Source organism: Podarcis bocagei (assembly GCF_964188305.1).
Source record: "Podarcis bocagei genome assembly, chromosome: 6".
Lineage (NCBI taxonomy): Eukaryota > Metazoa > Chordata > Lepidosauria > Squamata > Lacertidae > Podarcis > Podarcis bocagei.
Window position 1 is genome coordinate 87,023,488 of NC_138130.1, and position 27,827 is coordinate 87,051,314.

At 42.8% G+C, this 27,827-nt stretch overlaps 2 protein-coding genes across 7 annotated transcripts in view; one reads left to right on the forward strand and one right to left on the reverse strand.

Annotated features, from left to right (window-relative positions):
- GUCY1A2 (guanylate cyclase 1 soluble subunit alpha 2) overlaps nt 1–27,827 on the forward strand; it is a 503,968-nt gene that overhangs the window by 411,734 nt on the left and 64,407 nt on the right. The gene's annotated exons all lie outside the window — the stretch shown is intronic.
- Nucleotides 1–27,827, reverse strand: part of GRIA4 (glutamate ionotropic receptor AMPA type subunit 4) — a 229,393-nt gene that overhangs the window by 94,593 nt on the left and 106,973 nt on the right. For all 6 annotated transcript variants that reach the window (XR_014008980.1, XM_081197627.1, XM_081197626.1 and 3 more), the window contains exon 3: nt 25,388–25,627. Coding sequence is in view for 5 of the 6 variants with exons in the window: in XM_081197627.1 (XP_081053753.1) it covers nt 25,388–25,627 (240 nt within the window). In the remaining variant the exon portion in view is untranslated. The remainder of the gene's footprint in view (nt 1–25,387; nt 25,628–27,827) is intronic.

Below are 27,827 nucleotides of genomic sequence, written 5' to 3' on the forward strand. Positions count from 1 at the left end.
TAGGCATGGCTCCTGCTGTGCAGGAGCTGGTGTCTAGGCACTAATGAAGAATTCATTGTATACTTAACTTTTCCAGTACAGTATGGTACATGTCTAGTTCAGAAGTACCGTATGTTTCCATGTATAAGACAATGTTTTTTGCTTTAAAAATCATGCTAAAAAGTGGGGGTCGTCTTATACATGGGTAGTGCATAGGGTGGACGTTCGATTGCTTGATGCCGAGGCTGTCAGCGGCCACTGGTTGCTTCATCAATGGGTGGTGTTGATTGGCCGACGCTCCGGGAGTTGGGCCAGCGATTGGCAGCTTCTGCCAGCGATGGGACAGACATGAGGTGGAATTAGTGACGTGTGGTGGAGCAATCCCCCTTTTAAAAAAGCTCACCAACCCTGGGTAATCCTCCGCAAAAAAAGCTCAAGAACTCTAGGCAATGCTCCACAAAAAAAGCTCTGTGCCATCCCCCCCCCCCATTTTCTTAAATTTTATTTCCCCAAAATAGGGGTCGTCTTATACATGGGGGCGTCCTATAGACGGAAAAGTACAGTAAGTCACTTACTGCCAGATAGGTTGGTGCAGAAATATCAGTCTAAGTTTTGGTTTAGGACTGGCACCAGGGGAACCATGGTCTGTGCCTTTCACAGCTGTATCATGATAAACAGGTCCAAGCAGGACATATCTGACTTCCCATGATAAACATGAAGTTGTCTGTAGGAGGAGACACAGCAACAGCTGTAATCTTTCTTTTTGTGTTATGCCACACTCCCATGGCAGCCATTTTGTGACTGGCACCAACAGCACTCTCTCAACATTCATAAATGAGTCCACTGGTCCCAAAAGGTTGGCAACCCCTATTGTTGTTGATGGACCATACCACTCCAAGGTTCAGGTGGAATTCTCCTGACAACAGTCTATTTACTGAGATCTTTTAAGTCTTTCATATAAAGTAGAAAATGTCCACCTATGGAACTGTTGACAAATATTGTAGGTCTACATACATTTTCCTGTCCTGCGTCTCCTCCAACCAGCAAAGAAAACTTAACCAGCTATCAGTAACTTGTCAGAATCAGGAATAATTTGGCATGACAAGAGAAAACAATGTGCCAGGGGCAGAGGGTTACCTCCTGCTGACATAAATTGGTGCATTTCTGAAGAGACCAAGAACACTTGTCCCTTTAAATTTATGGAGTTATTTACTGTTGGAAATGTCACTGCAAGCATGGCATGTGTGTCTTTTTTCCATAATGATGTCTGCTCAGCCCTTCCCTCTGAATACAGCAACATGTCCACATCCAAATAACAAGGCTTGCTCTCAGTTTTGCAAGCAGAAAAACATAATGGGGGAGGCAGTAACAGTGTTGGCTCCTCATAAAAATATCACACAAATGAATGTTGACTGTCACTGACAAGGAACGATGTGTTGCAACCTGTGGGGTTGTAGCTCAGGCAGAATAACAAATAACAACACTTAGGGCTGTCACCTGGTTAAAGAAATAGTAGTCAATTGATTTCAGCTTTTAATCTACTGAATGAATCTGCATACATTTGCATATGAGTAAGAACACAGAGAAGAGCATGGTTTCTTTCTTTTTAAGAATACCAAAATATGATGCAAACGAGAAGCATCTTAGATGCATTCCCTACTGTGTGAGAAGGGGAATGCACCTAGAATCATAGAATCATAGAATCATAGAATCATAGAGTTGGAAGAGACCACAAGGGCCATCGAGTCCAACCCCCTGCCAAGCAGGAAACACCATCAGAGCACTCCTGACATATGGTTGTCAAGCCTCTGCTTAAAGACCTCCAAAGTAGGAGACTCCACCACACTCCTTGGCAGCAAATTCCACTGTCGAACAGCTCTTACTGTCAGGAAGTTCTTCCTAATGTTTAGGTGGAATCTTCTTTCTTGTAGTTTGGATCCATTGCTCCGTGTCCGCTTCTCTGGAGCAGCAGAAAACAACCTTTCTCCCTCCTCTATGTGACATCCTTTTATATATTTGAACATGGCTATCATATCGCCCCTTAACCTCCTCTTCTCCAGGCTAAACATGCCCAGCTCCCTTAGCCGTTCCTCATAAGGCATCGTTTCCAGGCTTTTGACCATTTTGGTTGCCCTCCTCTGGACACGTTCCAGTTTGTCATTGTCCTTCTTGAATTGTGGTGCCCAGAACTGGACACAGTACTCCAGGTGAGGTCTGACCAGAGCAGAATACAGTGGCACTATTACTTCCCTTGATCTAGATGCTATACTCTTATTGATGCAGCCCAGAATTGCATTGGCTTTTTTAGCTGCCGTGTCACACTGTTGGCTCATGTCAAGTTTGTGGTCAACCAAGACTCCTAGATCCTTTTCACATGTACTGCTCTCAAGCCAGGTGTCCCCCATCTTGTATTTGTGCCTCTCATTTTTTTTGCCCAAGTGCAATACTTTACATTTCTCCCTGTTAAAATTCATCTTGTTTGTTTTTGCCCAGTTCTCTAATCTGTCAAGGTCGTTTTGCAGTGTGATCCTGTCCTCTGGGGTGTTAGCCACCCCTCCCAGTTTGGTGTCATCTGCAAATTTGACACCTGCCTCTTTTAAGGTAGCATCTTCTATCTTTGGCTTTTGTAGGTACAGTGGTAGCTCAGGTTACATACGCTTCAGGTTACATACGCTTCAGGTTGCAGACTCCGCTAACCCAGAAATAGTGCTTCAGGTTAAGAACTTTGCTTCAGGATAAGAACAGAAATCGTGCTCTGGCGGCACAGCGTCAGCGGGAGGCCCCATTAGCTAAAGTGGTGCTTCAGGTTAAGAACAGTTTTAGGTTAAGAATGGACCTCCAGAACAAATTAAGTACTTAACCCGAGGTACCACTGTATTTGCATTAAACAATGTTTTATTTTTTTTAATAAAAGGTAATCATCACTATAATTTATTAAGGATGAAATCCCAACTCCTTGGCCAGGACTATAATGCTGAATGGAGCAGTTTAGCCACTGCAGCATCCTTAGCCCTGTTGCTTGTGCCGCCTAGAGTGGAAACAGGGATTTTATTTTCTTTTCACAGAATCAGAAAAACTGTAGAGTTGGAAGGGACCACGGGGGTCATCTAGTCCAACCCCTTGCAATGCAAGAGTATTTTGCCCAATGTGGGGATCGAACCCATGATGCCAAGATTAAGTTTTTAAATAAGCCACCCTAAGGCCTTTTGGTGAATGGCAGAATATAAGCAATGAAAATTAAAACAACAAGCAAATAACAGTGATGTTATTATCTCTATATCTATTTGATGGCCATTTTCATACACAGAGGGAATGCAGAGGTTGCAAATGCAACATTCTCAATCAGCGTTTAAAGAATTTGCACATGTCCATCTCCTGTGGCCTTGAAACCCAACGCTGTGATCTTGAAATCATTGGCTCACCTGCCATTCAGTTCACATCTATGGATCTATCTCATAGCAAGAAACAAGCACAAGGAGCAGAGAATGCGTATTTATTCTAGCTCGAAGTTCATGGACAGCATGGTAATTTCTGGGAAATATATTTTTAAAGTTAAAATATACAGCGGTACCTCAGGTTAAGTACTTAATTCGTTCCGGAGGTCCGTTCTTAACCTGAAACTGTTCTTAACCTGAAGCACCACTTTAGCTAATGGGGCCTCCTGCTGCTGCTGCGCCGCCGGAGCACAATTTCTGTTCTCATCCTGAAGCAAAGTTCTTAACCCGAGGTAATATTTCTGGGTTAGCGGAGTCTGTAACCTGAACTGTATGTAACCTGAAGTGTATGTAACCCAAGGTACCACTGTATTTATGTTAAAAGTAAGCAAATTTGCACAGCTTTCTAAAATGGAAGCGCATGCTCATTGAGAGCACTGCTTAGTAGTGTTTGCAACAATAAAATTATGTTGTCACCTGTGCTTCTATTTATAAGACAGTAGTGAGTCCAGCCTCGTCAAGGAAACAAATATAAAGAAGCAGCGGATACATAAGTGTGCACCATGGAGTGAATAAATTACGCTGGACCCAGCAGGACTGTTGAACATAACAGCAGGGGCTGTGGCATTTTAACAATGTAGGGCGTAATGGCCTCTCCCATAAAACGACAGAAAGCCTGAAAAGGGATAGTTCCCGTGTCAAGCTAACAAATACCCTCCTTTCGACTTAACAGATTGTTGCACCTCTCCAGAGCCAAAGGACTCATTGCAGACTGCAGCAGGGATGTTTTTGTTCCGAAACGATCAGGAGATGGTGGGCCATCTTTCATGTCTCACTGACGCACTTCATCCTTCAGCAGACGCATGTGCTTTTACACCAGCCCACTTTATCATGGCTGCAACCCATTAACATGGAGCTCTTCCAAAGCATTACTGCATTATTCCACACAGCAGGGGCTGTGAGACCCTCTGGCTGACTTGGAATGGACCCTGCTCAGCAGTTCCCATTAGGAATAAGACAATAGCACAGAGGGAGGGAGTTCTGTGTGAACGAAGATCCCACTGCTACTGCGCAGGTCCAGAGCTGGGCCGAAGAAGTCACCTCTAAAATGTAGCCTTAGCCTGTGAAGTGTGCTTCTTTGGCAAACATTTAAGCAAAGGGAAAGTCTCTCCCTCAGCTGAGGGTACAAAAAATAAATAAAAATAAATGTCCTCTCTTTTTCTCCCATGCCAGTGTATCAGGTGCTAAGATACTTGCTCCTCCCTCGGTCTTGCCATCTTCCCTCCTGACCTGTAAGGAGGTGAGATTGAGGTGTCCTGAATAGCTGGGACAAGAGACAGGGGATGAAAGAAGGAACGCAAAGGAGAAGTCACAGCTGTCTTATCTAGCCATGCATCTAGGAATGTAAAGTTACAGGAGGTTCTCTGGATTGCAGCTGCATTGCCAAGTTACATTAGCTAGCGACTTCCTTTATTTCTCTTTGCAACACATGTTCTGGCCCCTTTACTTGAGTTAAGTGGAGCTGTTGTCTCCATAGGCACTTTTACTGCGCTGCTGTCCTCTTATGGAGCACTGTGAGTGGAAGTAAATGGCCTTTGTCCCTTACAACTCAACAATTCCAAAGCAAAAAGGACACATGTGATCCAGACCATCACCACAACTTGTGGTACTGCATTGGCATGGCACATTAGCAGCATAGAGTTCTGGTATTACTGCACGAGCAAGAATCTCACAACGGTGCGTGGAAACTGGGCTGCTTTGATTATTTTAGAAACACACATTGGGGACAGGCTCCCAGACTTTGGAACTCCCTCCCTAGAGAAGCTAGACTGGCTCCCTCCTTGTTGTCCTTCAGCCAGCAGGAGAAGGTTTTCTTCTTCCAACAGGCTTTTGAGAACCAGCTGCTTTTAAAGAAAGGGCTGGTGCTATGCTGTTTTTATTGTAGATATTTGTATGGTTTTAATTTTTTTAAAAAAATCTTCCCAAGATTCGTTTGAGAAGATATTGAATTATTTGGGTAGGTTTGAACAATTTGGGGCAATTAAAATGTTAAAAGTTAAATAAGCTTTGTGGATGGAGGAGCGTTAACGTATATAAAAATGTTGATTTGAATATGTTATTATTGATTATGTATACCCAATGTATCAGCCACCTGGGGGGGGTGTTTCACTGTTTGTGTTTTGGTTGTTGGTAAAAAATAAAAAATTTAAACAAACAAACAAACAATTTTTTTTAAAAAAGTGTGTGCGTGTTTAGTTTCAATTCTATCAATGTTTAATTGCTCTCTAATGATTTTTCCAGTATGTTTTTAGCTGTATTTATTTTTTATCTGCAAGCCATTTTGAGTCCCTGATAAGGGGGAAAGACGCATAACAAAACAAGAACAAGAACAGATGCATTTCTACAATGATGATGTATCTCCAAACATGCAAAGTTCATCCACAGTCTCCTGATGAGCCTCTTCAACAGCAAAAGCAGAAGAGGTATCATCAGAAAGTTTGGAGAGAAGGAAAAATGATCTGAAGGAAAGCCCCATCCCCACCCTGCGCACGTCTCATTTGCTTAGGAAAAGCAGCAATAAGACTCTCTCTGTATTCAGTTAAGGGATACTGTAACACCACAGACCAATAAAAAAGGTTTTTTGGGGTATTGGTAAACAGTCACTCAGAGCGGTTTCAGGTGGTAAGCAAGAAGAACCTTCAGGCTTATAGGTAAGGGCATTTTTGTATAACAAAGAATAATTCTCTCTCTTCTTTTTCTTGCAGGCTGCCAATGTGACACAAATGACTAACATTTGTGGGCAAGCAGGCTAGTGAAAAAATTCTGTCAGCTATTACCTTTTCTCAGGCTACCTGTAATGTTGTATTATACAGCACAGCAGGAGTTCAAAGAGAGGTCCTAATAGCAGCAGAACAGAAGGTAATTAACTTTGGCACCATTCTAAAAGCGTTCCATCCACCTTGGATCTCACAAACATTTGTCTTCCAAGCATTATTTTTTAAAAATGCTTCTTGTTTTCCTCTTAGGCTTCTAAACCAGATATTCAATTAAATTAACAACCCACCTTTTTCTACATTGTAAATGGTTCCGAGAAACAAAACAGACCAAGTTCGCAGCCAAGAAGACAGCTTAATCTGAATAAATCTGAATTCGGTCTCAACGATTGGCAACTTCAAAGAATGAGTATTTCAGGAAGTCTCTGGTGTGCATTTTGCCAATTTGTTTTCCATCAGGCTGTCTTTGTCAGATGCTTCACAGCCCTATGCGCTCCTTTGTAAAAAGGCAATCTACTGTGTTCCAATCACTAGACTGAAAATATCTTGGCAAAAATCTCATCTAATATAGTCTCTCTCTCCCCCATCCCCCACCAAACAGATGCAGTTTTCAAAGTAGATAATATTTCTGCTTGAAGGACAGAAGCACATAACAAGAACAGGCCACAAATCGTGCCTGCCTGAATCAGATTATGCAAAAGACTGGTAAAAACTCTTTTGATGCTTATTTCCTTTCCTCACTCCTGATTAGAAATGTGGCACATGTATAAGGGCAGGGCCTCTTGATTTGGTTTTGTGCTTCTGCAGTTGCTTCTGAGTTGAGCAAAAGTAGAAGAAAACCTGCATGCACCCTCTGCCACTATGACAAGCAATCACCATCCTATTATTAGTGTCAGAGGGATGAGTATTTTAGGTACTTCAGACGGGTCTAGTTCCACATTTTCTCATCTATAAACAAAGCGTGGGGTAACCAGCTCTATATAAACAGCATGCTTGAGCCTAATTAAAGCATGAAGGGGTTAATGTCATAGAGTAATATGTCCTGCCATGCTTAAAGGTAAAGGTAAAGGACCCCTGACAGTTAAGTCCAGTCACGAACGACTCTTGGGTTACGGTGCTCATCTCGCTTTACTGGCTGAGGGAGCCGACGTTTGTCTGCAGACAGTTTTTCCGGGTCATGTGGCCAGCATGACTAAACCGCCTTCTGGTGAAACCAGAGCAGCACACAGAAACACCATTTACCGTACCTTCCTGCCAGCGCGGTACCTATTTCTCTACTTGCACTTTGACGTGCTTTCGAACTGCTAGGCTGGCAGGAGCTGGGACCAAGCAATGGGAGCTCATCCCATCACGGGGATTCGAACCGCTGACCTTCCAATCGGCAAGCCCTAGGCTCAGTGGTTTAGACCACAGTGCCACCCGCATCCCTCTCTATATAAACAGCATGCTCGAGCCTAATTAAAATATGAAGGGGTTAATGTCATAGAGTAATATGTCCTGCCATGCTTAGTCTATATCATTTCCTCTCACCTTGGGAGGAAATGGACAACCAAACCTTTTGTTGTCTACATCCAAATTTGGTGTGTGAGGAGCTCTGAGCTGCTCCCTCCGGCCACTTGGCTTTAACCAACTTCTTTTGTTTCAGACAAGAATGGAATCTGAGACTAACGTTTTCCTATACCAATAGTTTAGGATTTTTTTTTACCATTTTGCTACCAAGCAATGTTTTACTGCCTGTGCAACTTTTTCTGAGTGCTATATGGACAAGCACATGAATCTGACATTTAAAGAGTTTTGCAAATTATCTTATAACTTACTAAATGTGAGGTCTAGCTGTGTGCTATGGAAGGTGGAGTACTTTGGGAATCACTGGAAAGGGCACATTTTAAAGGTTTTATAGCCTCTATTTCCTTACTTTTATTGGCTGCATGCTTTGCTGTGCTTAATCTTTGCTAGGATTCTTTCACCAAAGAGTACTTGCCCCAAACTTGGGATTCTGGCATCCAGGATTTCCAATGCAATGCCCCATTCTTTCATCTTCTCCTCAGGTCGCATCAAGACAAGAGGTTGCAATGATTAGTCTCTGGTGAAACCTAATTTCCCCAAGAGGGAAATGAACATCACAAAGCTGTGATGGTCTTAATGAGCAACTTATCTGAAGTCATTGGGCATATTTCTGATCAGTACTCAGCGCTTAAAACAGTTCCTTCAATGGACTGCCTTATAATTTCAGTAAAAATCTGAATACTTGAAGTTTTTCACTGGCTTTTTGAGATGCTGTGTTCTATACTGTTTCTCTTATACAGTGCCAAGATGATAGAACTTAAAATGGCTTGAACCTATGGCAGAATACTAATTTTAAAAAGAAAAATCCAAGTGGAATGGGATCTTTGGACATCAATATTTATGAGCTTAGGCTTGCTGTTTTCTATTTTTATAAGCCCATTAGGCCTCACCAGAGATCTTTAATACACCATTTTCCTTTCAAAGCCCTGCTTGAAAATTCAAATGAATGTAACCTTCAAATTAAGCCAATCTAAATTAATATGTTGTCATATATAATATAAGGTTCTGTTTTGGAGCTGAGAATGAAAAGAAGACAGTTGATAGAATAAATGTGAATGTCAACATTCTAGTATTAAGTTGAGAATTTTAAAAAATAAAATAAAACACAACGAAACAGGCAAATCACTTTATATTTTCTACAAGATGTAAGAGTAACGCTCTAAGTGGTATTCAGCTAAATAACTCAATGTGCCCCCCGCTATCCCCAAATCTGCTGCAGAGAGCTGAGCTAAAAAACCCAGAACAGATTTAGGTGGGGCGATGAGAGGGAGAGACTGTTCTGTTGTGCAAGGATGAATCCTTGCACTGATGGAGCCAATTTGCTCCATGCTATGTTGAATACTGGGGATGTAGGTGGCGCTGTGGGTTAAACCACAGTGCCTAGAACTTGCCGATCGGAAGGTCGGTGGGTCGAATCCCCGCGACAGGGTGAGCTCCCATTGCTTAGTCCCAGCTCCTGCCAACCTAGCAGCTCGAAAGCATGTCTAAGTGCAAGTAGATAAATAGGTACCGCTCAGGCATTTCCGTGTGCTGCTCTGGTTTGCCAGAAGCGGCTTAGTCATGCTGGCCACATGACCTGGAAGTTGTACGCCGGCTCCCTCGGCAAATAAAGCGAGATGAGCACCGCAACCCCAGAGTCGGCCACGACTGGACCTAATGGTCAGGGTCCCTTTCCCTTTTATGTTGAATACTGTACAACCCTTAACAGCTTTATAGCACTGGCAATATTTATAACCACCCTGTAAGGAAGCTTAGTGCTGTTGCTCCCATTCTACAGACAGGGCTGAAATCATATGGCAAAGGCAGAATTCAAACCGGAGGGGTCCAGGCTCACAATCGCACTACAGCAACTCTTTCAGGTCATGAGAGTAGCAAATAGGGACGATCTGGAGAGATAGGACTTTCCACTGTTTTGGTGGGTGCTCTGACTTGCCTCGTGCTTTTTATCACTAGGAACTCTGCAACAGATGTGCACCCTTCCTCAGTCAACAAAGTGAATGTTTACTAGGCCACTAAATCTGGTAACCTTATGCTAAGTGGAACTCTCATCCATTTAGGGCTCATCTGCAATTTGCATGTATGACTCAGCAAATCTGATGTTTACAGGCGAACTATGCATGTGCATATCCTGATCTCCTATGTCGTCCATGTTACAACAAGCAGGAGAAATAGAGCTGGCAGGAGTGACAAAATCTATACAAGGAAAGGTTGGCTAGAAACCCACACCATGGCTCTCCCTTTGCGGGCCAAATTAAATGAAACCCATAAACACATGTAACAATATTCTAAGACAGGGATAATCAATGTAGTGCCTTCCAGATGGAATTTGACTCCAGCTCCCATCAGCCCCAGCCAGCTTGGCCAATGGTCAGGATTATGGGAGTTGTAGCCCAACAACATACGGAAGGCACCACAATGGCTATCTCTGCTTTGAGATTTGGCAGAGAAATGGTGGGTGCTAGGTAAGGGTGCTTAGCACTTTTCCTAACCATTCCCTAAACTGTTTCCTGAGTTCCTTGCCCCAAGCAGAATTTCAAAGGTTAAACACACATTTTGAATAGAGTGGGGTTTGGAGTAGTGGGAAGAAGAGTTTGGATTTGATATCCCACTTTATCACTACCCGAAGGAGTCTCAGAGTGGCTAACATTCTCCTTTCCCTTCCTCCCCCACAACAAATACTCTGTGAGGTGAGTGGGGCTGAGAGACTTCAGAGAAGTGTGACTGGCCCAAGATCACCCAGCAGCTGCATGTGGAGGAGCGGGGAAGCGAACCTGGTACCCCAGATTATGAGACTACCGCTCTTAACCACTACACCACACTGGCTCTCAATTTGGAACAAAGAAAGAGCAGGTTTAGAAAAGGGTCAAGCACACATCACTGTTTCTTCATTGAAAATGACCTTTTCTGAAAGCAACTTTTAAACAGTTATGCGCAGAAGCACAAGAAAACTGCTGTGTGAACCTGCTCTTAACACACTATCTCCAGTGTAACTTTCCTCGGGACAGAGACTGCTTTATAAAATTTCTCCATTGCCCCACAGAAGAGAGTCACTCTAGCCAAAAAGCTTTTTGGGGTAGCTTTGTTGGAACTGCGGTTTTGGACTGGGGGTTCCCTGAAGTAATTTTAATACTCAAAAGCAATGACTGCAGAATGATGACAATTACATAATTGCTTAAACACTCCCCAGAGTTAAATCATAGCCAAACGACTGTCTCGGGGGCTCCCTCCACTTTTTCCTATCTAAGTTTGCATTCTTTATATGGCCCTGAATGTCAGCAAGGAGTGTGGGCCGGGAAACAAAATAATAAGAATGGCTCACAGGGGCACTGGGGCTATATTAAATACATTTTCAGACCTTGTTATTAATTCTCCTTGCTTGGCAGAATGTTTAAAAATTGGCAAGGGAGCATTAAGAGACAGGATGTCATTACAGAGGCACAGGTGGAAAAAGAGAAATCGCCAAATGGTTCACTGCAGGTTGGTGGACAGGCCCAAAGGGGTACAGGGAAAAATTATAAGTGACATGTATGATTGACACTCCACCACAACGCAGCACTGAAAAAAGAGAGAAAAACCTGCTGGTTTGAAAGGGAATACTCTGGCAGGCAACTCAAATGCATCATAAGCTGCTGTTTGGTCTCTAAAGAGGTACCCCATTCTGTTTCTCCTACTCATCAGGGAGAGAGGAGAGACAATTTAAATTAATGACCACAGATCTGCAGAGGAGGAGGGTGAAGAGGTCATATCTGAAGAACCGGGGTGGGTATTCCTTCCATGGTTTTACTCCATGTGGGAAAATGAAACATTTAATCCTTCTACCCTATCAGAAAAACACAGCTCTTTGTGAAACTTAGCAGCTGCTGCCATTGCCCAGAAGCTGCTGTCCTTTCTCAGAATGTGTGATGATTCTATACCTCCCCTGCCAGTTCTTCGTTACTCTTTAATTGGCCCCTCTTCCATTCGCCCCCTTGATACTGTCAGTCAAAATCAACATTTAGTTGCACTTCTTTCTTTGGGGGAATCACACAGTCATGCCTTTGTTGCTGCATAGGGCTGGGTGATCTGGAGAGGCATCAGGGATCGTTCAGCTGGGGGGTGGGAGCAGCTGAACGCTCACCTGGGGGACGGGAATCCCTCGGCCCCCAGCCCCTGGCTCTGCAAAGAAGCTGCATCCTCCCTGGCTCTGCGAGGCACTGGGTTAAAACTGCCTCAGCTCCCTTGGTGAGAGTGGTGGCAGTTTCACCTCGGCGCCTTGTGGTGCTTGTGCCAATGCAGCTTGTCGTTTTGACATTGCAGTGTAGTGCCAGATCATGATGTTTGGCTGGTGATACATCAAGATGCTGAAAACCTGACATAACCCAGCCCTAATTTGAATAGTAAAGGTGTAGCAGTGGCTCATATCTTCAGATTCAATGCAGCAAATGCAAGCTTTAAAAGCTGTTGAGGGCTTTAAACACAAGGAGTGTGCTATAAAAGACATGCAGCCAAGAAAGATACAGTGGTACCTTGGGTAACATACACTTCAGGTTACATACGCTTCAGGTTACACACTCCACCAACCCAGAAATAGTGCTTCAGGATAAGAACAGAAATCGGGCTCTGGCGGTACGGCAGCAGGAGGAGGCCCCATTAGCTAAAGTGGTGCTTCAGGTTAAGAACAGTTTCAGGTTAAGAACGGACCTCCGGAGCGAATTAAGTACTTAACCCAAGGTACCACTTTAACTGACATTGGTTCCAATCATCCAGACTTGTTATGTATGCCACAGCCATCAGGAAGAGCTGTGTAAATAAAACAACATTACTTTCTGGCGTTTCTGATGAGCAGATGTTCTGGTTTTTGTTGATTCATTTTTGGGACAACCATTTCTTCTCTGCGACTCTTCCCGCCGCCACCCCTCCACCGCTGCCGCTCATTCTTTACTTCCTGCATTCAGAATTGTCCAAGTGAAAGCAGAACGGCCCCGACTGCGCCTGATTGAACAACCCCCCATTTTAACAGCTGTGTGTTGGCAACACTGGTAATGTCTCTCTCAGAGGAGAAGAGGTTCTGGTAATCAGCGTTTCAGCTTGGTCTTTCATATCTCTCAATGCACCCTCACGTTTGAAGCCCTCTTCACTCCTCATCACTTCCTTTGCATAATAGGGCAACAGTGAGAGTGCTTTAAGATTTAGAATTTTTAGCAATGAAGCAGATTTCCTCCTGAATTGGTCTATATGAAGTAAGCATTTCGGAAAACAATTTTGCAAATTAAAGTGAATAATGATAGAGGAGTATCTTAGCTTCTTTTGAAGCTTCACACACATTTTGCATTACAGTGGTACCTCAGGTTACAGACTCCGCTAACCCAGAAATAGTACCTCAGGTTAATAACTTTGCTTCAGGATGAGAACAGAAATCGGGCTCTGGCGGTACGGTAGCAGGAGGAGGCCCCATTAGCTAAAGTGGTGCTTCAGGTTAAGAACAGTTTCAGGTTAAGAACGGACCTCCGGAACGAAATAAGTACTTAACCCGAGGTATCACTGTATTCTTATATTCTGAAATATTATGCTTAAATGCAGCAGGAAATGACAGTTAGCAGCACCCTCTATGGAGGGCGGTGAGAGTAATCACACACTTTCCATGCACTTCCATCCATTCTGTTTCAGATCATGCGTGATAAATTCCTCAGAAACACCCCTGCCTCTTTTTATTATGGGGCATATAAATCAACCACAACAAACTCTAAAACATATTTTATTTGCTGCAATTGAATTTTAAGTATATCCAAGCACATCAATGGATACTAGCCATGATGGGTATGCTTTGCCTCACCAACTACAGACAATAGTACTTCTGAATACTGTGCCCGGGTCCAGCTTTGCGGGTTTCCCACATGAATCTGGCTGGTCACCACAAGAGCAGCTTGCTACAATAGTTGGGGCATTGGTTGATCCAGCAGACTCTTATTACATTCTTTTGGCTTTGAACCAGGGCTTTTCTTTTCAGCCAAAACTCACCAGAACTTAATTCCAGCACCTCTCAGGTGGGCACCATTGCCCTTATAAGAGAATGAAGGAGGAGTTCATGGTGAGTTCTGGCACCTCTTTTTCTAGGAAAAAAATAGCACGGCTTTGAACCATGCTGTGAATTTTCTTCTCCATAAAATTCTCCCACACTTGAAAATGATTCCCCCTTCTTATTTTCTCCATATAAACTGGCAATCGAAGGATGTGGCTGATGATGTGCTTTGAAATTTCAATTCCCACAATCATTTCAGGAAATGACAGACAAGGAGGTAAGGACAGCGAGTCAGAACAGAAGCCTCCTGGATTCTCCCCCTTGTAAACACTCCCTTCACCCCTTTTTAGCGTGCAAGGGGAAAGCAATTGAGCTTTTTACAATCAGGTTATTGCATGCATTACTCTTGGGTTGTTGTTTTTCTTCAAGAGCTCTCAAATTTTTGAGTACTTGAAGCAGATTCTCACACAAAACTGAGCCAAACAGAATCCCATGCATCCCGACTTTAATTCCAACAGTCAGGCCGGATATTTATTAAACTCCTCCCAAGTTACATAAATCTTAACATATGAAGTGCATAAAAAATATTTATTCAGTAAGAATGTGTGACAGGTTTCACAAGTCTGGTGTTAGTGGTGAAGGAAATATGATATAAAACAGGCTCGGTGGAGCTTGCTAAACAGAATGAAAAATGTGAGCCAATAAGTTATGGATCTCTGCCAATTCGTTGTGTGTCTTTTAGTCAATCCAGACTGGATATATGTGTTGAGGAGTAGCTGACTGATAACCACATTATATTATGAAATTTGGCCAGTAACAAAGGCATGTATATGTTTCCTGACTATCACACCTTCATCCAATCTTATCGGAAAAGTTTTTATGTTGTTTTTAAACTAGTGATGAAAGAGAGATAGAGAGAAATATTCCCAATAATTGCTTTTCAACCAGTTACCACTCAATGCTCAATGAACCTAATCCTAACTGATCCCAACACTGATCACTGGGGATTAGGTCCAAATCGTCTTGTATCCAGTTGGTTCAGTGTTATAGGTGCATGTCTTTTAGGATACCTAGAAATTCTTCATCATTTGTTGTGACCTGAACACACATCTGTCATAACATGTTTTTCTTTACATAATTCTCTTGATTTCAACCTTCAGCCCTAGCCATTTTAGTTGTGTGTATGTGATACACACCTGCGGGACACAGGTGGCGCTGTGGGTTAAACCACAGAGCCTAGGACCTGCCAATCAGAAGGTCGCGGTTCAAATCCCTGCGACGGGGTGAGCTCCCGTTGCTCAGTCCCTGCTCCTGCCAACCTAGCAGTTTGAAAGCACGTCAAAGTGCAAGTAGATAAATAGGTACCGCTCCAGCGGGAAGGTAAATGGCGTTTCCGTGTGCTGCTCTGGTTCGCCAGAAGTGGCTTAGTCATGCTGGCCACATGACCTGGAAGCTGTACGCCGGCTCCCTCGGCCAATAAAGCAAGATGAGCGCCACAACCCCAGAGTCGGTCACGACTGGACCTAATGGTCAGAGGTCCCTTTAACTTATGTGATAGAATGCCCCAAGTACCAAATTACTTTTGATGCTAGCTCCTATCAACTGCCTTGATTCTGTAGAGGAGTTTGTACCTTCTGAATGTTTGGCTCTCAAATATTCAAAAGACATAAGGAGCTCCCAGCTGGCTCTTCCCTGCCCATCCTATAAAGTTTGCGTCAAGAGATAACCATATACCACAGATTCTTTCCATCTGAGGTTTTCATTTCCCACCCACTTTATATCTGTTCTGGTTTAAAACTACACTCTCCACCTCCTCCGTCTTGGTGCAGAAGCTTCTAACATTAGCATATAAAACACCTACACAATACCCTATTCAAATGTAGCTCTGTGAAGCTAAGGAGGTATGGATCTGACTGGTTTCTAAATGAAAGACTCCTGCTGCTCTTAGCTTTCCTCAATGCAAAGGGAGGTCCAAGTACAGCAAAACAATTAACCCTCTATTTATTTAAGCATCTGTGCCACAGCCAATTAATTTTATTTAACTACCTGCACGTGCCCCTTTTATAATAGTTCTCCCACGCTTTTGAACATTTGTTGACTTTATAGAATCAAAACATATTATTTGTGATAAGTTTGAATTTAGGAAATGTAGCTGTGGAATTTTTTTGTTTATATTGGTTTTTCCCCCATTTCTCAAATGATCTGCATTATTTGTTCTCTTTTCTCTAAGCTCTATGACCCTGTTCTACTTTGCTAGTTTGTTCCTTCCTGGATGTTGTTTGCATTTATTCTGCCTTTTTTTTTTAGTCACTTTTTTTTAGCTTAATAGGAAGCTGATTCATCTATACAGCCTCTCTTCCTTAGCTTCCTTATCTATTAAATCTGCTTTGAAGCATCCTCCTCTGAACATTTTATGCAAATTCCGTGGAGAATTTACAATAAGCCACCTAAAGGAAATAACTCAAAAAAAGAAAAAAGAAAAGAAAATGTATTTCTTTTTTTTAAGAGAGAGCGAGCGCACACACAATAAATGCAAGAGAATTTACAGAAGTGATCTCATCCTTTATCCTCCCTATGCTTAAGTTTAAACCCCATACCACCAAGAGTTGTTCATGGGTCCAAAGGCTATTTGGTGGAGGCAGCCAGGGAGAAGTAAACACTTCCACTTGGTGGCAGTGAGAAGATTGCAAGAAGGGTTGGCCAGGTCTCCCTTCCTCACACAGGCCCGGGTGTAGCTAGGAACCCATAAATGCATTATTATTATTATTATTATTATTATTATTATTATTATTATTATTACCCCACCCATCTGGCTGAGTTTTCCCAGCCACTCTGGGCAGCTCCCAATCAAGTGTTAAAAACAATACAGCATGTATTTCACCTTGGCATCACCAGATATCTAATCCTTTTAACTGGACATGGTAGGGATAGAATTTGGGATCTTTCGCATGGAAAGCATGTGGTCTTCCATTGAGCTATGCACCCTTCCTTTTTTTGGATGGGGATGAGAGGGTAAAGTCAAAGTCTTTAGAGAAAAGCGGATTTCCCACTTTTGAAATTAAGGAGACTTTCAGAAACAGGCTGGTAATATGGCATAGAGGTCTGCTGATCAAAGAAACCGAAGTCCTTTGGTGCAGCTCTTTGGATCCTGGCCACAGAGAAAAAGTGGAGCCTATGAGAGTTTGTGATAAGTTCCTGTAGATGCAGCCCCTCCAGAAATTCTCACTGACTTAATGTTAGGTTTGCTTTATTCCAGTGAAGCAGCGGACATTAAACCCTTGATTAACTTGTCCCAATGTGTGTGCAAGAATGTGAAATAGTTTCAGGAAAGATAGTAAGCTTCTGCTTTTGCAAAGCATGTGCCCCCCCCATTTTTTTTATTTGCTTTTTACACACACACACACACACACACACACACACACACACACACACACACATTTCAACAAAATGCGTGCCTTGTACCTTGTAACAGCTTTGGACGTTCGTCTATAGTCCTCAGATAATGCTTCTCAAAAGACAAGTTAATTTTTCTGAACCAGAAACTCAATTTGGAGCCCAGTTGGCACATACATTTGTTTTACATTCAATGTTTATTTGGCACCACTGCCAGGCCCTGGCAGCTGCCACTATGCCTGCCTTTGTTTCCCACAACTATGTGTTCCAGCGCCGAAGCCAACACCTGTGGCTGCATAAAAGGCTAAATACAGCAGCTGCCGGACTCAGATGTCCACAGTGAAATAAAATTCTAAAGCATACGAGTTTGGATGTGTGGCTGGCTTCCTCCTTTGACTCTTTTCAAGGCTTCCTTGGATGCTTGCTCTGCAGGATACTTCATTTATCAACTGTCTGTCAGCCAGTGTTACTGACCTTAGGTTTATTAGTGGCCTTGAATACCCCCATTTTATTAATGATGCACCAAGACATGCCAAAGAGGTAACTCTGAAGTAACTTCCTGGAAACCAGTGGCGTGCTTGAAGAGATACTCTGGTGTAAGACAATGAAGTTGACTCCAGCTGTACTTCGCAACCACTAAGGAGGATATCTGGCACAACAGAGGCTGCTTAAACAGGCTGTGTTTGGTATCCTGTCGAGAATATCACAGCACCTGTTTTCTCGGTGACAAATGTGGTTCCTATTCTGGAAACAAAAGGGTTTCTCCCTCACATTTGAGAATAATCCCAGCTTCTCCTTCACAATGAAAAATAAAAACAGCAGGAGACTTCCTTGGGATGTGTGAAACCTGTCCCTTTATTTTCAAGGATATTTCCGCCTGCCCACATGCTGGCATCAAATGTTTGAGACGCTTATCGTCAAAAGCAGGTACAAAGTTTTGCAAAGCAGATCTGAACCATTGTTACTTGCTGCATACAGATCACTATCCATCCAGGAGCACAGACACCAAGATAGACCTGAATCACTCTTGCCTACCATATGCAAAATTGTACAAAATTCGGTCCACCCGCCAATCATATTAACCGTGAACCTGCTGTCTACTCAGGACACTTATATGAAAATTAATTATCTGTTCTGTTTTACTTTCAGAAGCTGTATTCAGAGCATCCTTAAATACACCCAATATTTTGTCGAAAGTTTGAAATACAGGCTATAGGACACATAAAACTACCATTAGCTTTGTTATATATTTTAACCAGTATATCCACACTAAATTGGTTTCTGGTTGTTATATGTGCAGTCGTTCATCATTCTGAAAATGCACATGTCCGTTTCCAAATGCTATATGCCTGTATACCTGAAGGAGAATATTCACCCGCATCGTACAGCCCAGACACTGAGATCCGGCTCTGAGGGCTTTCTGTGAGTTCCCTCACTGTGAGAAGTGAAGTTACAGGAAACCAGGCAGAGGGGCTTCTAGGTAGTGGCCCTGAGGAACACCCTCCTGTCAAATGTCAAGGAGACACAACTTCCAGAAGACATTTGAAAGCAGCCCTGTGTAGGGAAGTTTTCAATGTTTGATGTTTTAATGGGGTTTTATAATTGTTGGAAGCCATCCTTAGTGGTTGGGGCAATCAATCAATCAATCAATCAGTCAGTCAGTCAGTCAGTCATTCAGTGACATTAAACAACCTTGTCCATTCAGCCGGGTATCCAATAAAGTATATAAAAACACAGCATGGCAGTGAATTTATGGACATTTTGAAAGCATGGAATAAATGTGGGGTCATTACAGTGGTACCTCTGGTTATGAACTTAATTGGTTTCAGAGGTCCGTTATTAACGTGAAACCGTTCTTAACCTGAGGTACCACATTAACTAATGGGGCCTCCTGCTGCCGCCACGCCACCAGCACACGATTTATGTTCTCATCCTGGGACAAAGTTCTTAACCTGAGCTACTACTTCCAGGTTAGTGAAGTCTGTAATCCAAAGTGCTTGTAACACAAGGTGTTTGTAACCCGAGGTACCATTTTTCATGAACTGAACTGCATGTTAATATCATCTGTTATACAAGATTTGGTTTTCTTTTCGAGTATTCCTATACTGCATCCTTACCCATCCTTGCTTTGAAACTCTAAAAATTGGCACATTTACTAAAAAGAAGAAAAAAAGGTTTACTCCGCTGTATATGCTTCCTGTATTTTTAATCTGACCTCAGCCGTATTTGCAGGGCCTCCCAGGTTGCCTGCCATTTTAAGTATACAATAACAAAGGTTATGTAGGGTTGCAACAAGCACTAAAGCTGCCAGCTCCTGTCTGAACAACTCACTCAAATGCATCAGATCGCCTGTGATCACAGTCTCCTGTTTATGGTTTGTGTTCAATATGACACTTTTTATCTGAGCAAATTTCAATTTACTCTTTAAAATAAAATCGTGCAGCACACTCTGCTGACTGCTCTGTACACCCTGGCAAAGCAGCTGTTCCCCAGCAAATCTACTCAAAGGTACCTTTCCAATGTGAATCAATGCTGCTTTCAACAAACATTGCCATGGTTTCCCAAACAAAGCACTGCTTATTGTAATAATGATTAATCATTGTCACTTTTGATGCACAAGGTGCTTTCCAATCTCTCCACACACACACACACACACCCCGACCTTCACAATTACACCTCCTAGAAGGTCACTTCTCAAGTAATGGAATTATAGGTGATGGTAACTTACTCAAGACCACCCAGTTCTTGCAGGGGGAGAAAAATAAAACACTACATTCAGTAAACTATACCGGCTCTCACTGAAAAACTCATACTTGTGCACTTGCTTTGGAAGTATTTCTGTCAGAAATCAAGCCCTGACTCAGAAGCTCAGCAGGTGAAATGCAACAGTCTGCAAGAAAGCGTACACCTGTCAACAGACTCACAATTTAGTAAAGATTGTGTGGGCATGCGGAATGTGGTGAACTGCATTCTCCATATGGGGCCTCAACACACGATTACTGCAGTTTCCAGTAGGGCTGACTTGGGGTGCAACTGCAGATCCAGTTTTAATATTGTTTAATTTTATTCATATGTTGTTGAAACAATGGGCTTTCCAAAGTCTCCATGCTCAGAATAATTATTTCCTTCATCCTCCAATATGACCTAACAAAAAAAGTTTCATTCAATAATGGCGGGGCTGAAATTTCTCAAAAGATAATTTCTGAGAAAGACTGGTGGATAATTTCTCACTCCCCACCTGCCACCCCAAGCATCAGTTTTGTCACCCACAAAGAGCATGGGGGATTTTGGGAGGTCCTTTTCACTCAACTCTTCACTCTTCACTCTTCACTCTTCTTTTCACTCAAGAACTTCCTGACAGTAAGAGCTGTTTGACAGTGGAATTTGCTGCCAAGGAGTGTGGTGGAGTCTCCTTCTTTGGAGGTCTTTAAGCAGAGGCTTGACAACCATATGTCAGGAGTGCTCTGATGGTGTTTCCTGCTTGGCAGGGGGTTGGACTCGATGGCCCTTGTGGTCTCTTCCAACTCTATGATTCTATGATTCTATGAACTCCTCATCTGTATGATTACAGTGACTGTTTGAACAGCTGTAAGCAGGCAAGGTATGGCAGCCTCACATACAGGCTTCAGACTGCAGGGTTGGTTCATAAAACTGGACCTCTATGCAGTGCATGGCGTGGTGTAGTGGTTAAAACATCAGGCTAGGACCTGGGAGACCAGGGTTCAAACCCACACAGTCATGGAGCTCACTGGGTGGCATGGGGCAAGTCACCAATTCTCAACCTAACCTACCTCACAGGTTTACAATACGATACAATAATCTTTATTGTCGTTGTCCCATACAGAACTACAAAACTGGAAAAAAATACATCTTTCAAAAACCAACAAGCTTGCTATCCCAGCTATCGCAGCCTGGTTAACCCCCTAAAATCTTTGATATCCCATAATTAAATACAATATACTCCCACAGAGACTACCTTACACTGCGTTTAAAACCAAAATTGCATTTGGATAGAAACTGTTTCTCAGGCGGCTAGTCCTAGTCTTTATAACCCTGTACCTTCTTCCAGAAGACAGAAGCTGAAAGAGATCATTTCCGGGGTGTGAACTATTCTGCACTATCTCTGCAACTTTCTTATGGCACCTGGAAGCATAGATTTGATCTAAAGTGGGAAGAGTTTGTTCTGAGGATGATATGGAGACGGGAAGGACAATGAGCGAGAGGAGCACCTTGAGCTCCTTGGAGGCAAAGTGAGAGACAAAGTGTAATAAAAAAATTACAAACTCCTCAGTAGCCATGCGCTTCTGGATAGCACTGCAAAGGTCCTTCTGAACTCATGTGGATGCTACCACTCAGAATCACAGGGTGAAAATCAAAGCATCAGATGACTAGTTTAGCTTTGACTTGTTGCTGGCATCCATCTGTCTCAAGAGACAATGGAGTGCACCTTTAGGGGTGAAGTCAGACTGCTATGTTAGCAGTAACAAAGTTACCTCCCCAAGGCGCTAGCCTGGGCAGCGTGTATGGGGGTCCTGGACTGCCCAGACAATGACCCTCCTTGTGGCGTTTGCCCGTTCTTTTGAAAATGTCTGTAAAGGGGGAGAGAAAGAGTTAATAGGTAGACCAATAGAAAAGCCCAGAGGCGGAACCTACTTGTTTATAAAAGGGCTTAGCCCGAGGGTTAGTTAGTCAGTTAGTTGGCTGGTTGGGAAAAGGCAGTTGGGAAAGCAGTTGGCAGACAGATGGAAATAGACAGACAGTGCAGTTGGTTCTTGTGTGAGGGGAGGTAGAAGTTAGAGAAAGAATAGAATAAGACTAAGAGAGTAAAGGGTAACAGAGTTTTGAATGCATTTAAAGTTTGCAATAAACTACACTCTTCATTGTTAACTTAAGAACCTGACTGAGACTAAGTGATTTACCGGGGAGGACGTGGTTGGTGGCAGCAGATTAGTGGTGTATGGGTCAATAGTCCGTGAGATGACCGGGTGCTCCGTACGAACACCACACTCCTTTTGGCCTCAATGTGGTCCAAAGGAAAGGAAAGCAATACATTGGCACCAGCTTGGCTCCAGGAGTTGCCGAAAGGAGGCATACAAGGCGTCATCCAACTATCTTAGCGACTGCCAGATTTGTGGAGGGTTTACTCCTTAGCCTTTTCTTCTCCTGAAGATGTCCCACAATGCAGTGGAGGCTTAGGATCAGAGTTTTCCTTCTCCTAGATGGGTGACCATTCCAGGTTCATGAGCCCCATCTGCCCCTCACTTCTTTGACTAAAGCTTTTGAAAAGTAAACATTACTTCTAAAGGGGAAAAAAGATACCAATACTGCTTTAGTATTGAACTATAATATCAGTTATGATACCAAAATGACTTTGTGGGAAATACATTTATCTAACTTGTCTAGACTATTTCCTTATTTAACTCAAAACCTAATAATAAACTGATTTCTCTCAGCTTATTGGCAGTGCAGCTCCCAGCCCTCTTGCTTTCAGCTCAGCCTTTGTCAATTGTGTCTGGGTCCTCTGCAACTCTCTCTGTTCCCGCTTCATTCTTCTGATTTCCAACTCTTAAATTATCCTGCACACTTCATAGTAGTTTCCCTTTCCAACTTCTTAGCCAGTCAAAAGGGCTGTTCAGTTTTATAAAGTTTCAGGTTCCCATAGTAACTAGGCTTCCCCACACAAATTTAACCTTCCTAAGCTTGCCTGTTGCACCTTTTATGAGCTTTCAAACCCCCTGGCAAGAACAGACTGAGCTTTTCAACTACAAACAAACACACGAAATTGGCTGAGAGTTTTATTCCTTCACACAACACATGCATTTAATTAATGTGCGGATGCCTGATGATCTTCTTCCAAAGCAACTACTCTATTCCGAACTTAAAAATGGAAAGCGTAATGCTGGTGGTCAACAAAAGAGGTTTAAAGACTGTCTCAAGGCAAATCTAGAAAAATGTAGTATAAATACTGACAACTGGGAAACACTGGCCTGGGAGCGCTCCAGTTGGAGAACAGCCTTTACCAATGGTGTCACGGGCTTTGAAGACACTCGAACTCAGGACGCAAAGGGAGGAACGTGCTAGGAGGAAGGCATGCTTGGCAAATCCGCACCGTGATCAACTCCTGCCCAGAAACCAATGTCCCCACTGTGGAAGGACATGTGGATCTAGAATTGGCCTCCACAGTCACTTACAGACTCATTGTTAAAACCATGTTTATGGAAGACATTCTTATTTGGCTACGAGTGATCGCCAAAGAAGAAGAAACTTTAATTAAGTGTTTCTCAGTGGTAATGCAAGCTGCATGGAAGTAAATGAGAACAGAAGGGACTACTGCAATAGGCTGGCTAAATGTAGTTCTCAAGTGGGAACTACATTTTTTGGTGACAAATAGCCAACTCCCCCCCCCCCAATTGGGCAAAAAAACCTATATTGTGTGGGGGAGGGGAGATGCATATTTACATTTTCATTGTATTTTTTTCAACACAGAGCCTTGTGACACCTTAAAGAATAACAATCATAGCACCATAGGCTAGAGGCCACTTCATCAGATGCATTTGACAAATTAGGTCTTGTCCCCATGAAATAGTATGCCATTATAAAGTTTTTAAATCTTTGCAGTGCAAACACTCTTCGCTGTTTATGCTGTCACGAAGTAACAGACCTCCCATTCTGTTTTTTTTCAAATGCAGAAAAATCCACCACATAATAACTATTTCATCTCCATTTCAAAAATGCATTGAAGATTTTAGAGTTTCTGAGATAAGTTCCTGAAGAAAGGTTTACAAAGTGTGCTGTCAGAAATGAGATTCTGAAGCCGTCCTTGGCGTGCCATTGCATACTTCAAAATGGTGCGCCTGTGATTAGCCTTTGAAATTTTGATGAGAAAAGGTGAATTCAGGCTAGGGACTGATGTGGTGGTTTTCATTAAAAAATAACACTGCAAATGTTTTTGGCTTTGCATAAAGGAGTACAATTGTTTATTTGTTTTCCTACTTGATTCCTAATTACTTCAGTTTGATCACAGAACAGATTGCAAGGCAGGAACGACTAAAAATGTCAACAGCTCAATAGGGTCCATAGATATTGTTTCAAAGCTTTCTTATCTGAGCATTTTAGAAACAAAGAAGAATAAAAAAATGATTCAGCATAGACGTGAGCGGTACATGCAAAGGTGCACAAAGTCATCAGCGTAGCAAATCGTGCTAAGGAAGGGCTACAGTTAACTGTCATTGTTTGTTTAGAAAAGTCGGCATAATATAATAACACAGCGGATATTAAGCCACAGCTCAAGTTCATATTGCAGATAATTCTATGATACAGGATGTGATGCAGTTACCGAAACATAGGAAGCTGCATTTTCCTGAGTCAGACCAATGTTCCATTTGGCTCACTGTCGTCCACAATCACTGCCAGCAGCTCTCTGGAGATGCAGACAGGGGACACTCCTAGCCATACCAGGAACTGTCTGCATGCAAGACAGACCCTCTGCCACCGAGCTACAGTCCTGCCTCACTGCTATGTCCTTCAAGCCTTGAATCTCACCCACTGAAATTAATTAGAGTTAGAGGTGCTTACCTGTCTGTTGCTAGATTGTGTGTATATTTATTTCAGGATTATTAACCCTCAGCGCTGAACACTTTCGAACGACCCATCAACAAGATTGTAAACTTCATAATATTAAGTGAGTCTAAGAATCACAAGGGGTGTGTGTGTGCATGCTTTTAGAAGAGTTTGGATTTGATATCCCACATTATCACTACCCAAAGGAGTCTCAAAGCGGCTAACAATCTCTTTTCTCTTCCTCCCCCACAACAAACACTCTGTGAGGTGAGTGAGGCTGAGAGACTTCAAAGTAGTGGACTAGGCCAAGGTCACCCAGCAGCTGCATGTGGAGGAGCGGAGACACGAACCTGGTTCACCAGATTACAGGTCTACCACTCTTAACCACTATACCACACTGGCACAACAAAAAGCTGCTTTTCATTTTGGAGCCCTTCAAACATATTGATGTGATTCTGAAGCTCATTTTCGTACCCGCGAAAGCTAAAACCTAATGTATAATCAAAGCCAGTAAGTCCCATTGAGTTCAATGCTGCTCACTTTCAGGGGATAGAACTGCAGTCTACATTAAGAATGTGAAGTCCCCCCCCCCAAAAAAAACCCACCAGGATCATCTTCTTGCTAAGGTGCATAAATGCATCTGGCTGTAAACGAATTGAGCAGAAAGCTGTTACGCTACTTACCCCTGTCTGTGTCATAAAGAAAGACAAACCGGTTCCATTTATAGTGGCCCAGCAAGCTTAGCAGTGCTCCCTGTAAGGAAGGCCTCAGTTGCAGCACAAACTGGCTCTCGCCCTCAGTGGGAAAACTCGGCGTGATGAGGGAGATGTGCAAGGCGCTGCAGAATGAGGTCAAGGTGTGTACTGATCTTTTATCGTACAGTCCAAAAATGGCGAAAACTCCTCTTGAATACTGGGAGCAGACTGGAAGAAAGCAAAACGGGGAAAAGGTGTGATTAAAAAACCCCCAAAACACTTCCTGCTTATTAAGATAGCAAGATCAACATCTCAACCATGGATTAGGAGCGGGCAGCTGACAATATGCAGGAACATTGTCATGCAATTCTTCAGCAGAGCTAGTGGCCGTTGAGACTTTCACAAAATGGTAGTATGAAATACATGATCCCTATGTCTACATCCCTTGAGGACAAAAGCCATAGTAGGTCCGTGTTAGAACATATGCTTTATAGACCAAAGATTCCAGGTTCGACCCCGGAAACCTCCAGTGCTAGGAAACACGCTGTGTGTCAATGGTCAAATCTTTATTACGGACAGCATACGGTAAAAGCATCTACATACATAAGCAGAGCATGCTAAATAAGCTATAGGGCAAGTATAGAAGTAGGGGGTATACATACAGTCATACCTCGGGTTACAGACGCTTCAGGTTGCGTTCTTTTTGGGTCACGGACCACCGAAACCTGGAAGTACTGGAATGGGTTACTTCCAGGTTTCAGCGGTCGCGCATCCACAGAAGCACTAAATTGCACTTTGCACATGCGCAGAAGCGTCAAATCACAACCCGCGCGTGTGCAGACGCGCAGCTGCGGGTTGCGAACGTGCATCCCGCACGGATCACGTTCGCAACCCGAGAGTCCACTGTACTCATTCTCTTGACTACGATAGACCAGGATATGATAAAAACACATAAGGCACAAAAATCAAGCAACAATTTTTTTTAAAGATGCAAACCTTCAGTTTTAGACCTGTTGTGGGGCACATACTATATCATTGATGTATATCAATCACAGCAGCACAATATCTGGCAACTGGTGTGTCCTGCAAAGTTGTATATTGTTGGCAGAACACCGCAGTGGGAAGCCCTGGAGAGGTGCTTGCCAGTGTAGACAACACAGTGGTACCTCGGGTTACATACGCTTCAGGTTACATATGCTTCAGGTTACGCACTCCGCTAACCCAGAAATAGTACCTCAGGTTAAGAACTTTGCTTCAGGATAAGAACAGAAATCGGGCTCCGGCAGTGCGGCAGCAGCAAGAGGCCCCATTAGCTAAAGTGGTGCTTCAGGTTAAGAACAGTTTCAGGTTAAGAACAGACCCCCAGAACAAATTAAGTACTTAACCCAAGGTACCACTGTACTAAGCTTGACTGGGAGCTCCCATCAGCTGTTTAAATGATAAACGCACATGCTGCTTCACCTCTGCTAGATAGCTGATCTGCTAGCGAGGAATATAACGTAGCCAAAGTAGATGTAACCAGATGTGAGGAGAGATAAATAAGCTGCTGCGAAAAATAACAATAAAGTGGAACTTTGTTTCCCGTGTTTCAAGAACATTCAATTTATAAAAAAACCCTTTAAGCACAGGCTCAACGACACACATGGGAGGTCTCGGCACAGATGCAAAGTTAAGAATGCTTAGTGTTTACGGGAACTAATGCCCTGATAGGTACCTCATAAAATGTCATCTATGGATCCCCTGTTTATTTCCACCAAATCTTTCAAGCCTCAGCAGTCTAAAATATCCATAAACCACAGCAATATCACTCACATAACTCTAACTTCCAGAACTTTGAGACAATGACTTACACGTTCACTTAAATGTACTCTCCAAGGAACAGCGGAAAATGCCTGCTTAGTGTTACTAGATCATATGCCAAATTGGAAGGTTGCAGCTTTGTTTGCATAAGTGCCAACTAAAGAGCACATTGCAACTCAAAAGGCATTCTTGTTATATATTTTAATTAATTATTAGGTTTGCATTCCATGAATAATTCTTGAGAATTATCTCTAAAGGCTGTTTCAACCCAGGATAAGTTTTTGAGATAATAGCTGAAGCTTGCAAAGCATTTTTATGTAAACTAAATGGGAAGGGAAAATTAAATTAGCTGTAAATTAGCTTTACCGAAGTATATATTTTTTTTCTTTTACAATAAATTTGAATATCATAATGGCACAATTTGCAAATCATCTTAACAGACACTGCTGCTGACAGCACACAACAATAATTTGAAAGATCTTCACTGGAAATAAAAAAGAATAGGAAATCCAGGACTTTGAAGGATTGGGTAATCCTGATAATGGCGCAATCTCTATTATCCTCTACGCGGCAAAGTTCATCCTTGTCTTAATTATAAGAAACTAAGGCAGATTAACACTACTAACCC